Source organism: Rhamphochromis longiceps, linkage group LG1 (genome assembly GCF_057381845.1).
Source record: "Rhamphochromis longiceps isolate RC_006_pf linkage group LG1, R_longiceps_female_GT1.1, whole genome shotgun sequence".
Classification (NCBI taxonomy): Eukaryota; Metazoa; Chordata; class Actinopteri; order Cichliformes; family Cichlidae; genus Rhamphochromis; species Rhamphochromis longiceps.
Genome location: NC_140557.1, coordinates 42,631,722 through 42,654,087, shown reverse-complemented (window position 1 = coordinate 42,654,087; position 22,366 = coordinate 42,631,722). Strand labels below are relative to the sequence as shown.

Sequence of the window (22,366 nt, the reverse complement as noted above, 5' to 3'; positions counted from 1 at the left end):
TCATGTTGAGTCTGAGTCTGCAGGGGGTCCCAATGAAGACGTCATGTCTTGTAACTGTACCAAAGACCCAAGTCCCAGTGGCCCCCAGAATTACAGGCCTGTGGCACTAACATTCCATGTTATGTAGGCCCTGGAAAGATTCATACGTGACCAGCCCCCGTCTTTCAGACCACATCAGGATCCCCTTCAGTTTGCTTGCCAGCCCTGCCTCGGAGCTGAGTACGTCATCATCTACCTGCTCAATCGTGTCTACACCCATCTGGACCAGCCAGCGAGCACTGTGAGAGTCATGTTTTTTTTACTTTTCTTGTGCATTCAACACCATCAGGCCGACCCTCCTGGGTGATAAGCTGACAGCAATACAGGTGGATGGCTCTCTGGTGTCCTGGATTGTTGATTACCTCACAGGAAGACCACAATATGTGCTTCTTCAACATTGTGAAGAGGCACATATTGAGATCAGCAACACAGGGGCAACACTGGGGTACCGCAAGGGACTGTCTTCTCCCCTTTCCTCTTCACCCTCTACACCAGAGACTTCAGCCACTGCACAGAGACCTGCGTCAGAAGTTTTCTGATGACTGCGGTGGTTGGATGCATTGGTGAGGGTGACGATTCAGAGTATTGGGCTGTGGTCGACTCCTTTGTCACGTGGTGTGAGCAGAATCATCTGCAGCTCAATGTGACAAAAACCAAAGAATTGATTGTGGACTTAGGAAGACCAGGAAAACCTTGACCCCTGTTTCAACCCAGGGGGTCGATGTGGACATTGTGGAGGACTATAAATACCTCGGAGTACATATAGACAATAAACTGGACTGGGTTAAAAACGCCACTGCGCTCTACAGGAAGGGCCCGAGTCTCCTCCATTTTCTGAAGCAGCTGAGGTCCTTCAACATCTATGGTCAGAATTTTTTACGAGTCTGTTGTGGCCACTACCATCCTCTATGCTATTGCATGCTGGGACAGCAGGTTGACACAGGAAATCATTCCTGCCTGTTCAACTCCTCCATCTAATGCACAGTACACACTACACTGTAATCCCAAAAGTTATTTGCATTCAAATGGTTTAGCTATAATCACTGATGGTAATTAATTTTCTTTGTAAAACTAAAATCATATAACTGTGTCAGACAGAACTCATTGGTGGAAGCTTTTTGCACTTAACCTATATTGTTTTGCATGTGATGCACTAAAATGAATACATTTAACATGGTCCTTTCTATTTTAAGTTCATTCTAATAAATAGTTTAAGTTCAATTTTTTATAAGAGAATAAGTTTTAAACTCAACACTCAAATAATAAAAGTAAATTTGATGTTTACTGATCATGTTTAGTTGAAAACACTTTCACTATTTTTAAGTTTTTGTTGCCCCTCCCATATTTTTCCCGGCACTGGAACCGAAGAGATGTCTGGACTTGTTTGTCAGGAAAAATTAAGACAAGTTGTTTTTGGTGGTTTTGCCTGGGATTGGACATGTTTGTTTCAGTCTACAGTCGATAGGGAGTACTTTTCCTCAAACCTCCACGCAAACTGGTAAGTTAAATCTTTGTATTTCAACTTTAAGCAAAAATAGTTGCATGTTACATTACGCAAATGTGCACGCTAATTCAATCTACAGTGAACCCTCGTTTACCGCGGGGGTTACGTCCCAAAAACAACCCGCAATAAGTGAAATCCGCAAAGTAGTGAAAAGTATTTATTATAAATGTTTTAAGGCTGTAACCCTCACAGCTACGTGTTTTTACGTGTTTTGGAGTTTTTACGTGTTTTTACGTGTTTTGGAGTTTGTACATGCTTCAGAGTTCGTACGTGATTTGAAGTTTGTATGTGCTTTGTCTCTAGGGGCCACTGTAAATATACTTTTATTTATTCACTCCATATAAAATATAATAAATAAATCATATAATACAAAAATCAACTATTCACATTTCAACTTTTAACTATTTAAATTTTCAGCTTTTTCCTTTTACAAATTTAAAGTGAAACAACACAAAACACTGCAAACCACAACACAATTAAATATAAATTAAAATATGAAAACAAAAAGAAACATGCACATTATCTGTCATATGGGCCTGCATGAATAAACTTAATGAATCCTTTATCATCTGCAACCGAAAATAGTTGTGGATGATTACTATACCTTTCTAATGTGACGTTGTTGTCCCTGGCTCTCTTTCTCTCTCTCCCCCTCTGGATCTGTTCCTGTGTTACTGAGTGTAATTACCGCCCCTCCCCCTTCTGCCCAGCGTAAAGCACAAGGCTCGCTTGCTGAGTGAAGCAGAAAAAAAGTGCGAGAGAGAGGCTGAGAGAAAGAAAAAAAAAAAAACCCACGTGACGGCTCGCGATAAGGAGCCGGCTCGCGTCGTTCACGTCAAAGACCCGGCTCTAAGAGCCATTTCGTTCACGAACGACCCATCACTACCAGGGACAACAACGCCACATTAGAAAGGTATAGTAAACATCCACAACTATTTTCGGTTGCAGATGATAAAGGATTCAGAAAGTTTATTCATGCGGGCCCATATGACAGAGAATATGCATGTTCTTTTAGTTTTCATATTTTAATTTATATTTAATTGTGTTGTGGTTTGCAGTGTTTTGTGTTGTTTTCACTTTAAATTGGTTTAAAAGGAAAAAGCTGAAAATTTAAAGTTAAAAGTTGAAATGTGAATAATTGATTTTTGTATTATATGATTTATTTATTACATTTTATGTGGAGTGAATAAATAAAAGTATATTTATGGTGGTCCCTAGAGACAAAGCACATACAAACTTCAAAGCACATACAAACTTCAAATCACGTAAAAACTCCAAAACATGTAAAAACACGTACAAACTCCAAAGCACGTAAAAACTCAGAAGCACATAAAAACTCAAAACACGTACAAAAGACAACAGAAGTGCTCCAGGATGCTGGGCGCAGTGTTGAGCTTTTGTTATCTTGTGGCTACACAAGCCAGCAAGTACCAATGACCGGATTTGGTGTGTGGTAGTAACAGGTAAATGAATTTTTTTTTTTAAGTATTTGAATATATATGAGTGCCTGTGTATAAATACACAAACAATACACACATGCTTTCAATTGTGTAATTTAAGTGATCTAGTAGCTCTGCTTTGGAAGTTCAGTTCATGCTAGAAATGTGTTTTGGAGTTTGTACGTGTTTCGTCTCTAGGTGCCACCGCATATATTTATATATAAACATATATAAATAAAACCACTTTTTTTTTTACGTTAGTAATTCCTTTTGTGCATAATTTTATATTATTGTGAATAATAAATTAATTAAAGCAACAAAACAACCTGAAGAGTTGGTTCGGAGCCGAAAGTGAGCCGAACCGAAAGAGCCGGATCTCTAAAAAGAGCCGGAAATCCCATCACTACAGATCAGTTTTACAAATCAAAATGTATTAATAAAAACTACTAAAAGCACAGAGCTGTAAAATCAGAAAAGTTCTTAAGGTAGCAGGGCTGAAACTGCAAGATAGTTAATTAAAACACTTTATTAACAAACAATGATAAAAATGACCAGGCTACATTAAAACCATAACAGCTTGATAAAATAACTAAACAAAATGGTGGAGACCGGCCACTTGAGGAGGCAACCTACAGAGAGGAGTGCCCAAGGGTGCAACCAATTACTCACCCGTGTAGTTCCACTGCAAACCTCACTATCACTCACACTGAAATCTAGATGGTGCAGTCTACCTATGCCTGGTGTGTACACTCTCATGCATTGGGGAGCGGATTCCACCTCACGTGCCTAGCCCCTCAACAAGCGGCCGCACCTCCACTAAAGCAATAAAGCATAAAACGTTAAACAAAATAGTAAAAGATAAATAAAACAAATACACCCTGAGTTACAGTACTTTATAAAAGCAAGATTAAAATATAGCAAACAATTTCGAGTAAAAGCCCATAAAACCAGGAGTCAGTCGAGGCCAGTCCATAAACGTTTGTAAGATAACCGGCCACAACAAGACAGAATAAAATGAACAAGACGGAACGAGACAAAATCGGAAAAGACTGCCAAATGCCTCCATGTGGTAGTGGTAATTATTAGCTGGGAAGGTGTGGACGTTAGTGCTGCATTTGCGGACATCACATAAAATCCTAACCCAAAATCTGCTTCACTACACTTAGTTATGCTGCAATAGACGTAGGCTGCCGGGGATTCCCATGATGCATTGAGTTTTTCCTTTCCAGTCACCTTTCTCACTCACTATGTGTTAACAGACCTCTCTGCATTGAATTATATCTGCTATTAATCTCTGTCTCTCTTCCACAGCATGTCTTTATCCTGTCTTCCTTCTCTCACCCCAACCGGTCGCAGCAGATGGCCCCGCCCCTCCCTGAGCCTGGTTCTGCCGGAAGTTTCTTCCTGTTAAAAGGGAGTTTTTTCTTCCCACTGTCGCCAAAGTGCTTGCTCATAGGGGGTCATATGATTGTTGGGTTTTTCTCTGTATCTATTATTGTACGATTTACTGTACAATATATAGCGCCTTGAGGCGACTGTTGTTGTGATTTGGCGCTATATAAATAAAATTGAATTGAATTGAATCAAGTGAAAGGTGCAGTGTCAGTATCAGCTTAGGAAACTTCCTTCTACAAACACAGTAGATTGCTTTAATGTTTCTTTGATAAAGTCTGAACTTGAAACTGAAAGATTGAACTTTGAAACCTTTCACCTTAAAGTGTGTCATCGTCCTGGGTTTTGGATGCTGTTTTTTGAGTTTTTGTGAATTTATGATTTTTTTTTTTTTGGTTGCGAGAATAATTTATGTTTAACCCCTTAACACCTAATGTATCATATTTGATACATGCAGTTTTTTGTGAGTTTTTGAGACTGCTACATCATCAGTGTGACTTTCCCCCCTGAAAGATATGAATAAATTGAGCATTTTTAAGCAATTTTTAAAAAATGCCAGAATGCCAGATTCCCTGGTTTTGTTCTCTAGTTTTTTTTCTGGACTCTATTAACTCACTGGATTGATAAGCATCAGTAGCTTGCTTTGACTTCAGCTCCAGTCTGTGATGTCCTGCATTTTGGGTCCACTATATACTGGCAGAATATGAAGTGCCTACAAAACATACTCATACTCAAACTCGTACTCATATTATTGGTTGATCCTGAAGTGTCTGTCTCACTTTATTGTCTTTCTCCACACCACTGAGAACACACTTTGATGTTAAAAATTTTGTAGAATTTGTGGAAGCCCTTCAATGGGGGAAATATATGGGCTACTGAGTATTCAGGTTGGGTGGCCAAATGGAAGTCAGTCCCGGACTGTCATTTTAATGTCCATCTCCTCATTCACCTGCTAATAGGATCAAAAGCAGGAGGGTCATGGCCTGGCAACCAGCAGGGCGTACCATCTGCCCCAGATAGACGGTCGAAGCCATCTCTGTGGATTAGGAACTACTTTGTTTGTGTGTGGGGATGATGGGTAGGAATTGTATGCCAATCATAAGATTTATATTACTTCCTCTCATTTTCAAAATGACACATCCATGTAGATTGTAACCACTTATCGCTTGCACTCTTCAAGTCCACTGTTGTGGAAGCATCTTTGTTCTCTTCCTTTAAAGAAACCAAACATTTAGCACCACAATATTAAGTTACAAAACCTGTTTTGGGCTGCAGAATCAGAATACTTTAACAAACCCTAAGGAAATGATGTGGGCTGCAGTTGCTCCAAGACAATAACAGTAACAGACTAAACAAATTAAACAATACAAATTTTGTAATACTAAGTTTAAAAAAATATAAGAAATAGATCGAATATATATACGAATAGCTCAATTTAGATATCAAGAATATTACAGAGTAGTGATGGTAAGTTCGTTTCTTTTTACTGAATCGAGTTTGAATGAGTCACTCACCGAAGTGAATCGGATTTTGAGTCATTTGAGTCACTGAGTCAGGTGACCAGAGAGTTCAAAAAATTTACATTTTCACTCAAACTTAATTTGTTTCTCTTTTCATGTAAATCCTACTGCTAAGATGAGTTGAGTGAAAAAGAAAAACAACGATTTTTATAGAGCAAAAAAGAGCAAAAAAAAAAGATTTCTAAAGGGAACATTTGTTTTATTTATTTTTATTTTATTTTATTAATATTTTCCTCAAATGTGTCAAATATATATTTTCTCATCTAAATGTCCACTGAGCTGTGAGCCAGGGGGCGGTAATGCGCCTTAACATTGGTTACCAACCAAGAAGAAGAAGAAGCTGTGAGCCAGGAGGGAGGGGGTGAGTGAGGGAGGGGGTGAGTGAGTGAGGGGTCGTGTCCAAATTCATGGGCTGCATCCTCCTGAGGACCCGGCCTTCGCGGTCTACGTGGGCCGAAAATGTCGAAGCACTTTTGCAAATATGCGATGTCTTGATAAACCGAGCAGATATTTGATGTTTACACAACTACTTTCTCACCTGAAAATATGTTAAAAGTTTATTTTGTGACCCAGAAAGATTAATAAGAGTAATTTTAAAACTTAGTAGCGGCCGCCATTGTTGGAAACTGGAGTTTGGCTGGGCCGCGCTATGAATTCTGGGATATGGTGGGCCACGAAGGACACACCCGACCCATCCTTCAAATTCGGGGAAAAGGAGGACGCATTTGTCGGCTGCATTCGGAGGAGTCTACGAATTTGGACAGCCTTCGGCGCGTTGCTGTGATGTAATCGGTCTACAAATGCGGCCTCAGGAGGATGCAGCCCATGAATTTGGACACGACCAGGGAGTGATTCGTTCATGCTGCGATTCAGCACAGGAAGGGAGCGGGTGAGTAACTCAAATGTGCTGTTAGCATGTTAGCAGAGCGATGCTACTGTGAACTGAAGAGCTATCCGGTTGTTCAGTGATGACGCGACGAATCCTACTTCCGGGTCTAAAGTAGTCTGCGTTTAATATGGCTTTTGTGTTGTGAACATGTTTAATGTTTTGTATTTTCTTCTATTTAATCTCAAAAAGCCCCTAAAACAGTCAGTGATCACTGTTGACCTCCCTCGGCTTTTATTACCGCTAATCATTTATTTAAGCTCAGTTTTTAAAACCTTAGGATGTAACTACAGCCCAGCCCATGCAGCAGTATATGAATGACTAACCTCGTATTGTGGATGGATTATCTCAGTTGTTCTCCTGGCTGAAGTTTGGTCCTTTTACAGCATCCTGCCATGCGATTGCATTTGTTCCTGACCACTGAGAACACTCACGTTAACTTTTATCCAGTGGAAAAAAAGTTAGCTTGTTTATATTATGCTAACATAGCTGTGTCGCTAGTGGTCACGTAGCACATCATTATATACCAGCTAGCCAAACTTCAGTAACCCTACAAACGTCACTGCTGTTTAGTTTTCTGTCTTCATTTATGCTGGAAGTGTCATGGTTAGGGTTGCCAACTGTCCCTTAAAAAACTGAATCGTCCCGTATTTAGAAACAAAAGTACACGTCCCGTATTGAGCTAGTAAGGGACGCACTTTGTCCCGTAATAAGTAGTCTATAAATGTTAATGGAATTAACGCTTTGTTGGAAAACATAATTCCCAGCCCCTCTCCTGCTTTGTGACCAATGAGCTGACAGCACACTTATGACAATTCGAGTATGACAATTCAGATTACCGCTCATCTCATTGGTTGAGGAAAGGTCGCTTGCGGAGAAAATACCGGAAGACAACAGATGACCACAACAACAAGCCTGGCCAACAGGGAAACAAACGCCGACACTGCGGTGCAAGTCTCGGACGACAGTACACCTAATGCTGGGCAGACACTGTGCGATTTTCAAACTGCACGATTGACTCGCAGGGGTTAGAAGTTGGTAGGTCACGATGCAGGTCTCACACTATACCGCCCGATGCTCTGATGCGACCTGAGTGCTCACACTGTGCCTCCATAAAATGAAGGTTATAACAGAAAATCTGTCGCTCGCTCTCCCTCTCTGTCTGTCACTCACACAGACACACCACCACCATCAACTTTGCTAAATTGCTAATGAAAAACATGATTTCTTTTAAAGAAAGATTTACTTATATTCTCAAAAGTTAAGCATGACAGGCTTCTGTTTAAGAAAGAGACCTGTTTTACTGTGTTAATGTTGTCATTTTGAGCTAAAAATAAATGGCTAAATGATCATTTGTTTCCCATATGGTCATATCACAAAGAATATGCATCTGCTTAAATCAAATTCAAGTCAAATGGTAAAAAATAATTTCACACACAAAAAAAAAGCTAGAAAATTCACCACACTGGGAAGGGTGAAGACAACTGGGTTGCCCGGCCCTGGCCACGAGGTGTCCCTTATTTATTTTTCAGGGAGTTGGCAACCCTAGTCATGGTCCTGGGCCATGTTGGCCCAGTATTCTTAGTTTTTGTGTGTTTTGTATTTTGTTCCCTATTTATGCCTTGGTTCCTAGGTTATTTAGTTAAGATGTTCCTTATTTGGTTACCTCCTGTGTGCCCCTGTGTATCTGTGAGCCCTCGTCTCTTCTTGTGTTTTATTCCATGTTCTCCCCATGCTCTCTCTCCTCCTGTCTGAACCTCCGTGTACTTCCTGTTTTACTTTGACAGTCTTTCGTCAGTATGCATCATGTTGTGTTCACTCCTGCCCTGTCTCGTTATGGTTATCTGTGTCAGCTGTGTTCCCCGTGTGTTCCCACTTCCCTCGTTAACCCTCTGTGTATTTATGTCTGCGTCTCCCTCAGTTCGGTGTCGCGTTCTCCCTCATGCTGTGTGTGATTCTCCCCGTGTTTCTTGGTGAGCTTTATATTTAGTTTTTCCCAGTTTAGTTTTATATTACCCGTGATCTGCCTTTCCAGCAATAAATCTGAGCTCTCTGAGTTTATTCCCCGTGTCCCCGTGAGTGTGCGTTTGGGTCCTCTCCTGCCTGCCACACAGCCGAATCATGACAGGAAGTGATAACAGAGCTGTACGTTTGAATTTGTTTCCAAAACCCCGCAGTCAGGACATGCTATATTGTATTTAGATAGAAGCTAGCGAGCTAACTTCCTGCTAACTTCTAACTCCGTTAAATGTCATAAATTCCGTTTTCATGGATGCCTGGATGTTAAACTCAATTGTTACACCTGGTAGAGCAGAACGCTGATCATTTTATTAAAGATGAAAGACTTTAGACAGTTTTTCAACTCTCAGTAATGCCACAGTGATCGTTTGATATATGGACCTGCAGCGGAGTTTAGACCCAGACACGGCTAGTGACGTCAGACTGAACAACCGGATTGTCTTGATGTGGGCTTCTACTCAAGGTTTTTTTTTCCAGTTCAGAGCAGAAATGTTTTTGTTAAGAAACTGGCTGTTGTTTTTTCCACAGAATTTTAATTATAAGCTAGATATATTTCTACTAATGAAATTAGTTTGCTAACAGCAACAGGGATGAGTTAGTGAGTCAGTTGGGCTTGTGAATCATGATTCACGATTCAGTGAAGTGATTCTCGAGTATTGAACGATTCGTTCATGATTTGCACATCACTATTACAGAGATGAAAAATATATGATTGATAACTGTAACCTGTGAAACTTCCTCATTTGTTCTTTTTTTACTGTAGAGCATGTGCAAAAGGGTATAACTATCGCAGTGTGTACTAGGGCTGGGCGATATGGCCCAAAATTCATCTCGATATCCTTTAGCTGGATGGTGATACAGCAGGGCAAAAAAGTATTTAGTCAGCCACCGATTGTGCAAGTTCCCCCACCTAAAATGATGACAGAGGTCAGTAATTTGCACCAGAGGTACACTTCAACTGTGAGAGACAGAATGTGAAAAAAAAATCCATGAATCCACATGGTAGGATTTGTAAAGAATTTATTCGTAAATCAGGGTGGAAAATAAGTATTTGGGTATAACAAAAATTTATAATGTATTTCAATGGAGAGACCCTTCAAATTCTCATTCAACTTCCTCCTCTTTAAACTGTATCTACTTCCACATACATTGACATAGAGCCACCATTCAAACTTTAAAACGAAGACAAGACATTCAACTATTCAACTTGTATTTATCTTTTCAATATCTATTATACTTTTTCTTCAGTTCCAGTTTAAGTTTCATGATGTTTTTTCACCCGATTCAGAGTTTATAATGGGTGTGTATGGGACGGAATGTTGGGGCTAGAGTGAGACAGCTCAACTGCTAGAGTGAGAGGAGCAAAAAAAAAAAAATCTTAAAATCTTTTTTAAAACTGCTGCTGTGTCCACAGCGTTTGCTCTACAGCCATCATTTTACCCTCAAAACGTAGCCATCGTTGTCCTCTTTCATCCAATGTGTTTACTATTGTAATATGTGTTATGGTTCTTTCGTAAATGTCACCAATGCACAGCCTCCTCCCTCCAACTCTTCCATAGACTCTAATGTTAAAATGGCTCAGAAGGTTCGTTTGGAAATCAGAAGAGCATGGTGTCTTTCCACTGTCACCACGTCCATATAATAAACTCCACAGGCATGAAAACTGAGAATTCAGTAGACTAGACATTGCTGTCACTCACGGTGAAAGAATTTTGTCAATACGACTTTTACTTTTCATTTAGGAACGATTTGTTTCGGCCTGACTTTTCTGTTCATTTTAAGCAGCAAAAGTGAGGTGCATGTCTGTGTGCGTGTGTATGGAGCCATTGGGTGCAGTCACTATAGCAACCAGGCTCACACCTGCCAAGATTCATCTTAAGCACTTCTCTTTCAACTGCTGCTGTGTCCAGTGTTTGCTCTACAGCCATCATTTTACCCTCAAAACGTCGCCATCGTTGTTCTCTTTCCAACACTGTCTTTCAAAGCTCAGACTTTTAAATTTTTTAAACTGTGTGGATCCAAGCAGAGGGATCAGATTTTAGTCATTCAGTGATTCAAAGAATATGAACTTTTAATATTCATTCAGATGTTTTCTTTTTTGTTTTTCTTAGTCTAAATGTTCTTTTCTCATTTCTTAGATTTTTCTAATTTACATTTAAAACATTTTCAGCTATTTTCCAACTTCTGTGTAACCTTCAGCTTTTAGCAGTTCAGCACTTTTGTTTTCAGGTGAAAATTTCTGTATTTTTCATCTCATTCAAAATTTTTAACTTAAATTCAGCAATTAATTCATTTCAGTGCATACATTCAGATTCAAGCATTCACACTGCAGTTTCTTCAGAAAATGCACTTTCTAGTTTTTCATATTTTTCAAACGGAGCCTCCCCAGAGAATCAAGTACGCCAGTATCACTGTGTGAGCTCATGTGTCTATCTGTAAGATAGAGAAGGCTCTTAAAAGTGTAAAGCACAATTTAGAATTTGGGTTAATGTATTTTGTAATATGGAGTGGGAGTGTTGAATAAGAGTTAAAAACAAATCCAAACAAATGCTTCTGAGCTCATTAGTCTACATCCAAACTATTGTTTTATTTTACAGGCTAAACTGAACACCAATGTCTGGTTGTGCAGAGTAAACAGACCACTGTGAACAATGTGTGATTTTCCTGTGTGGAACAACATGCTGTGTGGCACAGTACAGTATAATACTGTTTTAAAAATAGACTGACTTTGTGTAAATAAAGTGTAAATGCAGGAGTCAAAGGATGGCCATTTACCAGCAACTGAAGTCCTGCCATTATTAAGTCCGAAAGCTATTTATTTGAGATAGATTATTGCTCTTTTTGATCACGTTTTCTTATCGTTGAACACTTGGAACTAGAAATGGACTGAACCCTCTGGTCTGAATTTTATTAGAAGAAACAGTTAGCATGCTTTCAATGAACACAAATATCTCTGCTTTGAAGATTGAATAGCTTTTTTGTACACGTATAAAATCATGCATGTGTAAGAAATTACACTTGTATGATAAACTAGTTTGAGATGCTAAAACAACATTTCAACCACCATGAGGCAGGAAGTCACACAAGAGGCAGACCGAGGACCTTGTTTGAATGTTAACGCCTGTTGGATCAGCACAACTGCAAATACTCGAACAGCAGTTGTCAAAAGATACTTTTGTTATGTTTGTGAGGCATCAGTGCACTTTTATGAGCCTCTCGAGTGACTCCCAAGCAATTCCTCTGGGCAATATGTGAGAATCACTGATTATTCATTTCTAGATTGCACACATTTACGCAGTTTGAATAAGAACTGAGCAAAAGGACACAAACCCAGTAAACAGATTTGTGTGATGATAATTCCACGTGGAACTCGTATTTCTCTTTCACATGCGTACGCATACACGATCTCTGCAGCCACCCTGAAACACAGAGGAGGTCAATTGAGAGGCAAATGATCATCATTGTGACCCCTGGCATCTGAGAGAATGCTGATTTACAGCTCACAATGGACTCAGCCCAACCAAAGACGTCAGCGTGCACAATAGAAAAATGTATATCTTTTAGTCAAGTGGGTACTTACTTTTACTTTTAAAGAGATGTAAAATTCCACAGCAGCACCTAATGTTAGCTGTGAACTTAAACTCTTAGCAAATACTTGCCAATTGTAACTACCTACCTGCAAAACTTTGGTCTTCAAATAGCTTTGAGTGTTAATTGGGTTATACTTCAGAGAAACTACATGTGGGAGAGGGGAAGGCATTGTATGCTGGCTCTGCTCAGTTTATTATTGTATTTTTTTGTGGCACTTGTTATGAAAACACTTTGAGCATAATGGATGTGCACTGTTTGGTCAGACCCGAGTTAGATACCACAGCCTCATTCACAGAAACTATTCAAAGCAGTACTATCTAGTCTGAAGTGTGTGTGTGTGTGTGTGTGTGTGTGTGTGTGTGTGTGTGTGTGTGTGTGTGTGTGTGTGTGTGTGTGTGTGTGTGTGCCTGTGAGAGACAGAGAGGGGGAGGGGGTATAGGTTGCATGCATTTCTCTTTACCTTTATGCCGTTCCCAAACACCTACTGATTCATCACACCAGGGGGGTTTTCCTGTTATCCTTGCCCTTGGTCCTAAATGTCTGTCACTCATCCAGCTAGAAACCAGGTGCTGTTAGGTCAGTTATGGTGCAAATGGTGGACACTCACAGACACAAACACACAGAATGACCTCCGTCTGTCTGGTTTAACGGATCACTTCACAGGACAGTCTCCCTATCCATCTTTGCAGGGTCATTGTGGCCCTGCCCTCAGCTAAGAAAGGAATTTCATTCAGATGGAAAAAGAAAACTCTCCTACTTCTCTGTGTGAGGCAAGCCTTCTCACACACAAACACACATTATTACTTCAAAGCTTTGATTCCTCGTCACAGACGGATAGATATTAACTTTGCTGTAAGTGAACCGACTGCACTACAAAAATGTTCAACATGCAGCAGACCAAAGTTTCTGAGTATGCCACAGTTATGCAAAAATTGCACAGAATAGGAAAGATAATCAACCACACACGAGTAAAAGAAAATCTCAGAAAAGCACACCACATCACAGACAAAAGTTTACCTCAATGTGGCACATCTAGGTGTGCAATAGTATGACTGTGTTATCTATGAGCATGCATATTAATGTGAAGGAATACGGCCTTATACAGTTCATCTCTAAAGGTTTCAGCATTATGCAAAAAGTGCCCCACATGACAGAAAGCTGAGAAGTACAAACGGCATGGGGGAGGGTGTGAGTTGGAGGACAGAAATGAGCACACACACGCAGATACACAGACACTCTGTAAATGCACCAACGTATTTCCATCACCTTCAGCGTCTGTATCATTGATTAATAAATATCTGCATACAGTTTCAATTACAGGGTTCGTTGTGAATTTGTATACTTCTGGGAAACTAATAAATGCCAGTTTACTGCATCATTAGCTAAAAGAATATCCACATCTCACATTGCAATGTTGAAGAACGTGATCAACACAAACATGTGATGGGGCCGTCATTTACCCATGCTTAACCTCTCCACTAATTATCATGAAAGGCCTGGTCATTGTGTTTAATCTTGCTGATAAACACCCCAACAGATGAGTTTGGTTATATGTGTCAACAGAGAGTTAAAGATGGATATCTTATGCCACACGTCCTGCCAAAGATGACGTTCAAGAGAATGGGTGGATGCCATTAATAGTTTATTGCTATATGTTTGAATCCACATTATCAAGCCGTGGCCTTGATATGGTAAATTGCATATAGCAATGGGCTATATGCCATGGGCTGTGCAGTAGTGGGATAGTCTGAATCAGTACGTATGCTGGTGTCATGTCACCCTCCACTGTCCCTTTAAACACCCCTCCCTGTTACCATAAAGCTGCTAGAAGAGCCTCACAGCAAAAGTCACATGCTCCAGCTCTCTTTGTTTCCCTGAGAAAACCCATATCTGACTGTGCACGAGGGGCTGAAGAGACACAAATGGCACAGAGGAAAGCTGTCAGTGAAGCAGACTACAATCATTCATCAGTTTTATTAGCATCTGTGTCTGCAGAGTATACATAATAACAACGTGGACTTGAATGACATCATGGTAAAAATACGATATAAAACAATGATAAAAGCTTCACAGGTGACATGCACACACTATAAATAAAACAGTAAAGCTCAAATTGGTAACCAGCAATTCACCACTGAAATGGATTACTAGCATGATTCAGTTACAAAGCAGCTACAATAAAATACAGAGTATAATATATATTAAAGTATACAGCAAAGGCCAGTGTGTTTTCTAAAGTGGAAGTAATACACAAATAAGTGTTTGAAAAAAAGAGCCAATCTGTGAAACATTTCTGAATAGATGGATACAGGTTTTACACAACAGAATCATTTATTCGTACATTTATACGCTCATTCGAAGCCACAGCAGAGTGCAGATACGCTTCTAATGTGACTTCTTGCTTTGTCCACGGAGGTGAAGCCTGCTTCAGGCATTACGGTACCCACTAGCTCAGACAGGAATTTCAGGAATGTGAAAAGCTCCAATGCATATTGAAAATAGATTAAAATGTGCACAGAGTGCCCATTTAATTTTTAACTTAAGCAGCTAAATACACTTTCATAGTTTTCATCAAGCTGCAAAAGTCAGAATATACATCTCTGCATGGCTCCATTAATAACTTGATCTAAATTGTTTCCTGGTGGTTCTGGTGAACAAAATACCGTCGGTAGTAAACGTCTGTATTGTTTATTTTAAAAGACTGTGTCAAAGGACTTTGATTGGATTATCAATAGCAATGTCAAGTTTTCCAGTGCACTGAACTTTTCCCTACATGAAAAGATACACCAACATCTGCCTAGTAACAGCAATTCCTCCCATTGGTTTAACGCCAGTCTCCTCCCGTTTGTGTGTGTGTGTGTGTGTGTGTGTGTGTGTGTGTGTGTGTGAGAGAGAGTCAGGAAAGTCTTTAATCTTGACTATTTTCCTAACATTTTATTATACTGAGGTACACACACACATATAAATATATGATTACACTGTTCAGTGCTAACAGAATTGTACTGAAGCTATTCAGTTAAATTCAGTTTGATTTAAGCAGCCCTAATTCTCAACAACAGTCGCCTCGGGGCGCTTTATATGGTAAAGTAAAGACCCTACAATAATACAATGTATGTTCTGCTAAAGAAAAAAGGAAACTGGCCTTTAAGTCAGCTGATAATAGAGCTATAATTATTATAGCCTGATCTGGGAAACTCTTTCCAGTGTTCTCCCATGCTAGATGGAGTCAGAGAAGTGAATGACTAAAGCAGCAACTCACTGTTGTCCCACGTGCTCACCTTATGTTTGCTCAGAGCTTCTGCTTTCATTCAGTCACAGACAGAGGAAGTACAATATGAAAAGAGAGGGCTGTGAGCCTCTATCGCCCCCTACTGATAACAAGCAACCACCCCCTGGCATATCCTTTCCAAAAGGGACAGACGTCTCCCTGACCCCGGACCTCCCACCTCCTCTTTAGAAGGTACCAGGCTATAGGAGGAGGGGGGAGAGACGCGAGGAGGGAGGTCTTCCCTTCTCTTTCTTATATATATGTATAGCGCTATAATAGAATCCCTTCCTCGCGCGCTCTTTTGCAGACTGCTTATCTCTTTGATCCGACCCCCTGCCGCCTCTGCCCACCCCCAACACTTAACAACAGCTGACGTCATCTCCTCCGCCGTGCGTGTTCGCTGATAAACTTTGTGTGTGTTCTCGTGCGTGTTTGGTGAGCGCGAGGCAGGGGTTTTTGTCTCGCAGTGCGAAGTGGTTTGTTCCAGAGGGCTGGCGCACACAGTCGGAGTAACAGCACGCAGCAGCGGCAGCCCAGTAAGAAGAAAGTGGCGAGAAAAGTAGCTGGCTGTGGGTTTCTGTGCTCCGGCGTCTTCTTACTGTTACACGGTGACGTCTTAACCCGGAGATAGGAAAGTTTTATCGGCAGTGATAAATATACTCAAAGCAGAATTAGCCTACTATGGAGGACCAGCTGCTGTGCTGTGAGGTGGACTCAATCAGGAGAGCTTACCAGGACGTCAACCTGCTCAATGACCGAGTTCTACACACCATGCTCAAGGCCGAAGAAAACTACTTGCCTTCGCCAAACTACTTCAAGTGTGTTCAGAAAGAAATTGTACCAAAAATGCGAAAAATAGTTGCCACCTGGATGTTGGAGGTTGGTTTATTTGACTTTAACTTTTTGCTTCCAACTCCCCGACGGCGTGTCGCTTGCTTAACCTCTGTGTACACCCGAAGGTGGCATATTGGTCGTTATATGAAAGTTGTGCGGCTCCGTCTGCTATTTTACTGTGCATGTTACATAAAGGCTCTGAAAAGTCCCGATGAGTGCTGGGTGGTCCTTCACCTATAAGCGGAGATCGGCCTCTCGCTTTCCACCACGAGTCGGCTGCCTTTCTTAGTTATTTCTTTGGATTCCGCATGTTTTTGCTTCTTGCATTAAATGTTGACGAGATCGGAAAAAATATTCCGAAATAACAGCAATGTACACGTATGCAGTCTGCTCTGTGCCAGTATTATGCGCCATCTTTGTTGTCGTACAGGAGGAAGATTTTAATATCTTTAAAAATCAATAATGTCAACAGAAATGACAATAACTTTGTAATATCGGAAAGAAATGCCTGTATAAGATGAGACGGCTGCACGGTGCCTGCTGGCGCTCGTTTAGCTGCTGTCCGCTGCTAAACTTTGTTGTGCTTGCCGACGGTCCGGGCTGCGTGTGAAGGTCGCCACGAAAAATGGATATTCTTAGAAAGCGTAAAATGAAGAAATGACATTTTGGAGTCGGCTTTAATACTTGAGATGTTTTTAAACATTTACGTGTAGTTTTGGAATGAATTCTGTGCTGTCTTGTATTTTTTATTAATTTTTGAAATTGTGCATCTGGGCGCCGGGGGAAGTGCTGCCTGCAACACGTGAAAGCCCGTCGCAAAAAACATTTTCTTTTGAATTCACTTGGACTGCAGTCGGGTACATTTGTGTCCCATCCGATTAGTCATTCGATAAGGATCATTTAAATCCTATTTTAACACGGCCAGATAATTTTTAAATATTTCTAAATATTTTTTGAAAAGATGACGAAGTTGAAATTGGAGTGTGGAACTTGCATGGACGCCACCTTTGTGTCTCAGTCAGAACTGACTGCAAACTAATTCTCGGCTGCTTTCTGTGCTGAACACTCCAAACTACGTAATAAATACATTGCGTGTGAACTTGCCATTATTCCGGTGTGGTCTGAAATTACGTTTTGTTTTTTTAAATAGAGTGGTGAGGAAATTGAAACAACTCAAACATATTTAATGTGCAGACTGTAATTTGTTCTAATGTCGTTTGTCGTCAGTGCGGCTCTTGAACGCAAACAGCTGTGCACGGATTAAGACGCAGAGACAAAGACTCCGCAATGCACATGAGTTGGAAGTTCCTGGAACCGAGCAAAAGCATACTCTAATAGCTTTGTCTACCCTCCCAGGTCTGCGAGGAACAGAAATGTGAGGAGGAGGTTTTTCCGCTCGCTATGAACTACTTGGACAGATTTCTATCAGTTGAGGCCACCAGGAAAACAAGACTACAGCTGCTCGGAGCCACATGCATGTTTCTAGCATCAAAAATGAAGGAGACTGTGCCCTTAACGGCGGAGAAACTCTGTATTTACACGGACAACTCGGTCCTGCCCGGGGAACTGCTGGTAATTGACTTCTGCACACTTGGATGTTGCATAACACATACAGCACAATATGCACTGAACCTAATGTTTGCAGTTTATCTGGTTAGTGTCACCGTGGTGGGTGGGAGGGAGGAAACTGTATTGAAATGACGTTGAACTAAGAGCAGAAATGTGCAGCAGTGTCTGAATGGCTGCGGATGACTTTCCCATGGTGGCTGGAGGCCGCTCTGATTTCATGAATGGTTTCAGTGGCTGCCAAGAAAAATCTGGTTCACAGCAACACCTAGTGGTCATAGGACAGACCTGCACATGCTTGCCAATAACCAACATTGGCTCCAGTCAGTCTCACAGTCTTCTTCTATTGTGTGCTCCCCTTCAAAGGAGCATATCTCAATTATTCATGTTCCTACACTGCAGCATATGTTTTTGTGGATGACTGTGTTTGTATACATTTGGACGGGATGGGGACACAGAAACTTGATGTCAAATGTCATTTTAAGAAAAAGCAGATTAGATAAAACTTTTAAAACCTAAAATAACTTCTAGAATAAATACATGTCACCACAGACACTTGTACTGTATACGGATCAGTTTGAGTGACTCCCTCTGTTCTGCTCCGTCCACAGCAAATGGAGCTGCTGGTTCTCAACAAGCTCAAGTGGGATCTGGCTTCAGTAACTCCTCATGACTTCATCGAGCACTTCCTGTCCAAGCTGAAGATCTATCCCTCCACCAAGCAGATCCTCAGGAAACATGCCCAGACCTTTGTGGCACTGTGTGCTACAGGTGTGACATGAACTTTGTCCTTAATGCAAGCGTGTGTGTGTGTGTGTGTGTGTGTGTGTGTGTGTGTAAGCAGAAAACAGAGTTCTGAGTTTCTCAGGTTAGCAATGAGCGTGCAGTTGTTTTCATCCCTGGAAAACTTTGTTGTGCTGTTTTAACAGATGTCAACTTCATTGCCAGCCCTCCCTCAATGGTGGCCGCAGGGAGTGTAGCAGCAGCTGTTCAAGGGCTCTACCTGAAGAGCCAAGATGCGTCCTTGTCTTCCCAGAACCTCACTAACTTCCTGTCGCAGGTCATTCGTAGCGACCCGGTATGGAAACGTTTTGTCACTTATTTGATGTTTGCAGTGCAATTGGTCTTGACTCAGTCTCAATTCTGTGCTTGCAGGACTGCTTGCGGTCATGTCAGGAGCAGATAGAGTCTCTGCTGGAGTCTAGCCTGCGACAGGCACAACAGCACAATGGCACAACAGAAACTAAACGAGTTGACGAGGACGCGGACTTGTCCTGCACCCCAACAGACGTCAGAGACATCAACATCTGAGGCGACCCGGACCTACGTCGCACAATGAGCAGTGATGGAGGGAAAGTTGTCAGAGGGTGGTAACGGGCGGACCAGGGATGGGGCACCCCACTTGAACTCCCTCCCTCCCTTCCTCCTCCAGCGTGTCACTCACATGCCTGCTGTCCACTACGGCTGCCAAGATAGGATGCTCACCATGCTCACCCCTGTCACATGTCCTGCCAGCGTCCCCTCCCAGGCCAGGAAAAGAAATGAACTCTACAGAGATGTACCAGAGAGAACAGACACTGAATATCAATGAGCTCTGTGGGGCTGGAGCTGAAGCCACAGAGGCAAATGTTTTTCTTATTCCCTCACACGTTAATTAGGAATCTTTCAATTAAAGCAGACTGAGCATGCCTACTAAAACATCCCAAAGTGTACAGTAGGTTCTCATAGTCTGTCATCAGGGCTTCACGTGAAAGCAAGAGGCTCGTCTTTTACTTCGTTTTCTGTTATGTCGGAATGCTTTAGAGTTCCTGCCCAAGTTTCCATGTTTGTCTTGTAGTGCAGACACTCATATACCCTGCTTGCTTATATTTAGTCACTTTATTATGTATCATTTTAAACCTCTCAGTTAGTTAGTTTTATGCTTCTGTTCTTCAAAGCTTGTTTGTTTGTTTGTCTTAAAGCAAACGTAGGGTGAGATGCTCACATTCTATCACCCTTAAAGACTTTGGACTGCTATTGTAAGGTTTGGACTAGGGAAATTCTTTGGTCAATCTTTGATTTTTGCTTTACCCATTTACCTGTTATTTGATAAAATCAAATATAAACAGAGCAGTCCACAGTCTGTTCTTTCTCTGTGTAGTTAGACGTAATTCATTCCAACTTTGTTTTCTAAAGAAAAGCACTTTTGGTCAGTGATGCTGGCTCAGCTAAAAGTCACAGTGATAGTTTGTAAAACAATATGAAAACAGTCTTTTGATGATGGAGAGTGTGGGGAGTACTTGCTGACAGTTACACCCAGTTATGCCTGGATCTGATTCATGGTGTGGGACACAGAATTGAGCACTGTGGCAGAAACTGAAAGCTGCTCAGCACCGTGGCTCGCTGTAGCTGCCTTCCAGTTCTCAGTGTTTCATACAGGTAGAGCTGCTCTGACGTCATGATTTTATAGGTTTAAATGTGTGCAAAGCCAAATGTTAAAGGCCCAGAGCTAAACGTAAAAAGTACTATTTTAATAGTTCAAATCATTTTTGTATAGTAAAACATATTATTTATCTTTGTAGGTTCATGCTGACCATGGCTTCATGAGCTGACGTTAAATTCAAGCTTATTTCTTCCTCCAGAACAGGTCAAACTGCAACTAGTCTCTGTAATTCTTCTCCATTGCTGTAGCCCAGCTCACATACGTGTCATAGATTATGAGGGCAATGAAGCTTAAAAAAAGAGAGTGGTGAAAATATTAACTTGATTTTGCACAAACCTAAAAGACGTGGTGTGCGTTTTTTGGGACTTGCCTAGAGGAAAAAGGGAAGCGAAGCCAGCAAAAGAAGTGGCAAAAAGTTTGAGGGCTCACCAATGGGGTGCGTCTTACTGCTGTATATTTCATACAAGGGCTCCTACACAGCACGGGGATGTTGTCATGTTCAGGTTGATATATACTTTATACATACGGATGGACAGGTTACCATGAGCAAGGAGAGCTCTCTACTACATGGAGTCAAAGCGTGGGAAACGTGAGTTCTGTGAGCATGTCACACTGTGTAGGAACCTTGTAAAATAGGTTTCTGATTGTACATTAAGGATAGAGTAGGAGAGAAACACTCCTTGTATTCTGCTGCTATAGAAAATAAATTCCAGCTACATGTTTAAAAAATTGATTAAAAACCATGCTTTTCTCCTGTTTGCTGCTACATTTTGGTTGTTTTATACATATGTCGATATAATGCCATTTTAGGATTGAACTTTCTCATAGAAATTGTTATTGACATCCTCATTTGTTTATTTTTCTTGTGTATTCTATGTGATCTTTTTTTTGTTCATAACTACAGAAAAATTTTCCATAATATTCCAAAAACAAGGAAAAATGAGACAATGTACAGAAATGCTTTGATCCACAATACCTCATGTGACAGTCAACAACTATCTCTAATTTGTAGTCTTTTTTTTCCGTTTAGTTATATTCTATTCTACTTGTTGGTTCAGTGCCTACTAGCTGCATAAAACTATTTGAGGTGAAGCATCTGCAATGGAAACCAGCGAGTCCAGGGCATGCTTTGATACTGGTGCCATAACAGAAAATGGGATATGTATAACTCTGTTGAGTGCTAAGCTGTCTCGGTGAAAGAGACTTTATCTTTCCTTTTAGGCCCATAGTGGCCTTCCTTTCCCCTTTTTATATTTATATACAAGAAAAAGCTTTTTGCTCCAACTGTCAGTGAGTTGATTTGAATTTGTATGTAGATTCAGTGTCATGCTCAGTAAGCCATAGACTGTTTTAATGTTTTCACAAATCATTCCACACATTTGTGTCTGCTTCATGCCAGTTTTTTGCAACTGGAACGGTGTATTCATCCTTGTGTTGACAACACAATAAAAACATTAGATGGAATCTGGAAAACTGGTTGCCTGTTTTGGTCCAGAGGAGCTCAAACCTGCTCACTATAACTGAATGTGTTTTTGCAAGACTGAACAATATATTAAATGGAGTGGTTCTTCTATAGCACTTTTCTACTCTACCTGAGTACTTGGCGCTTTATTCAGCATGCCTCATTCATAAAAGCACTATGCTTTTTCTACGGCGTGCTTTCTAACATTTCTACTGTGATGGATGCATCAAAGAGCACCTTGGGGTTACCAGAGTCTGCCTTTTAAAGGATATTTAAAAGGCAGACTGGAGCAGCCAGGAATCAGACTACCAAACTTTCAATTAGTCGATGACCTACTCTACCTATACCAAACACATTAATACACGTCACAAGTGTGTAATATAGTTTTTAAGGGTTGCAGAGTAATTTCTTTCTTGTTCAGGGA

The 22,366-nt window shown here is 40.9% G+C and overlaps 1 protein-coding gene across 1 annotated transcript; it reads left to right on the top strand.

The window, feature by feature from the left end:
- The first annotated feature begins 15,964 nt into the window (after positions 1-15,964).
- On the top strand, positions 15,965-21,944 carry ccnd1 (cyclin D1). Its single transcript, XM_085409860.1, has 5 exons — positions 15,965-16,537; positions 17,849-18,064; positions 18,670-18,829; positions 18,988-19,136; positions 19,214-21,944. Exons 1-5 carry the CDS (start codon positions 16,340-16,342, stop codon positions 19,367-19,369), a joined length of 879 nt encoding a protein of 292 aa, XP_085265986.1. The 5' UTR covers positions 15,965-16,339; the 3' UTR covers positions 19,370-21,944.
- The last annotated feature ends 422 nt before the right edge of the window (positions 21,945-22,366 follow it).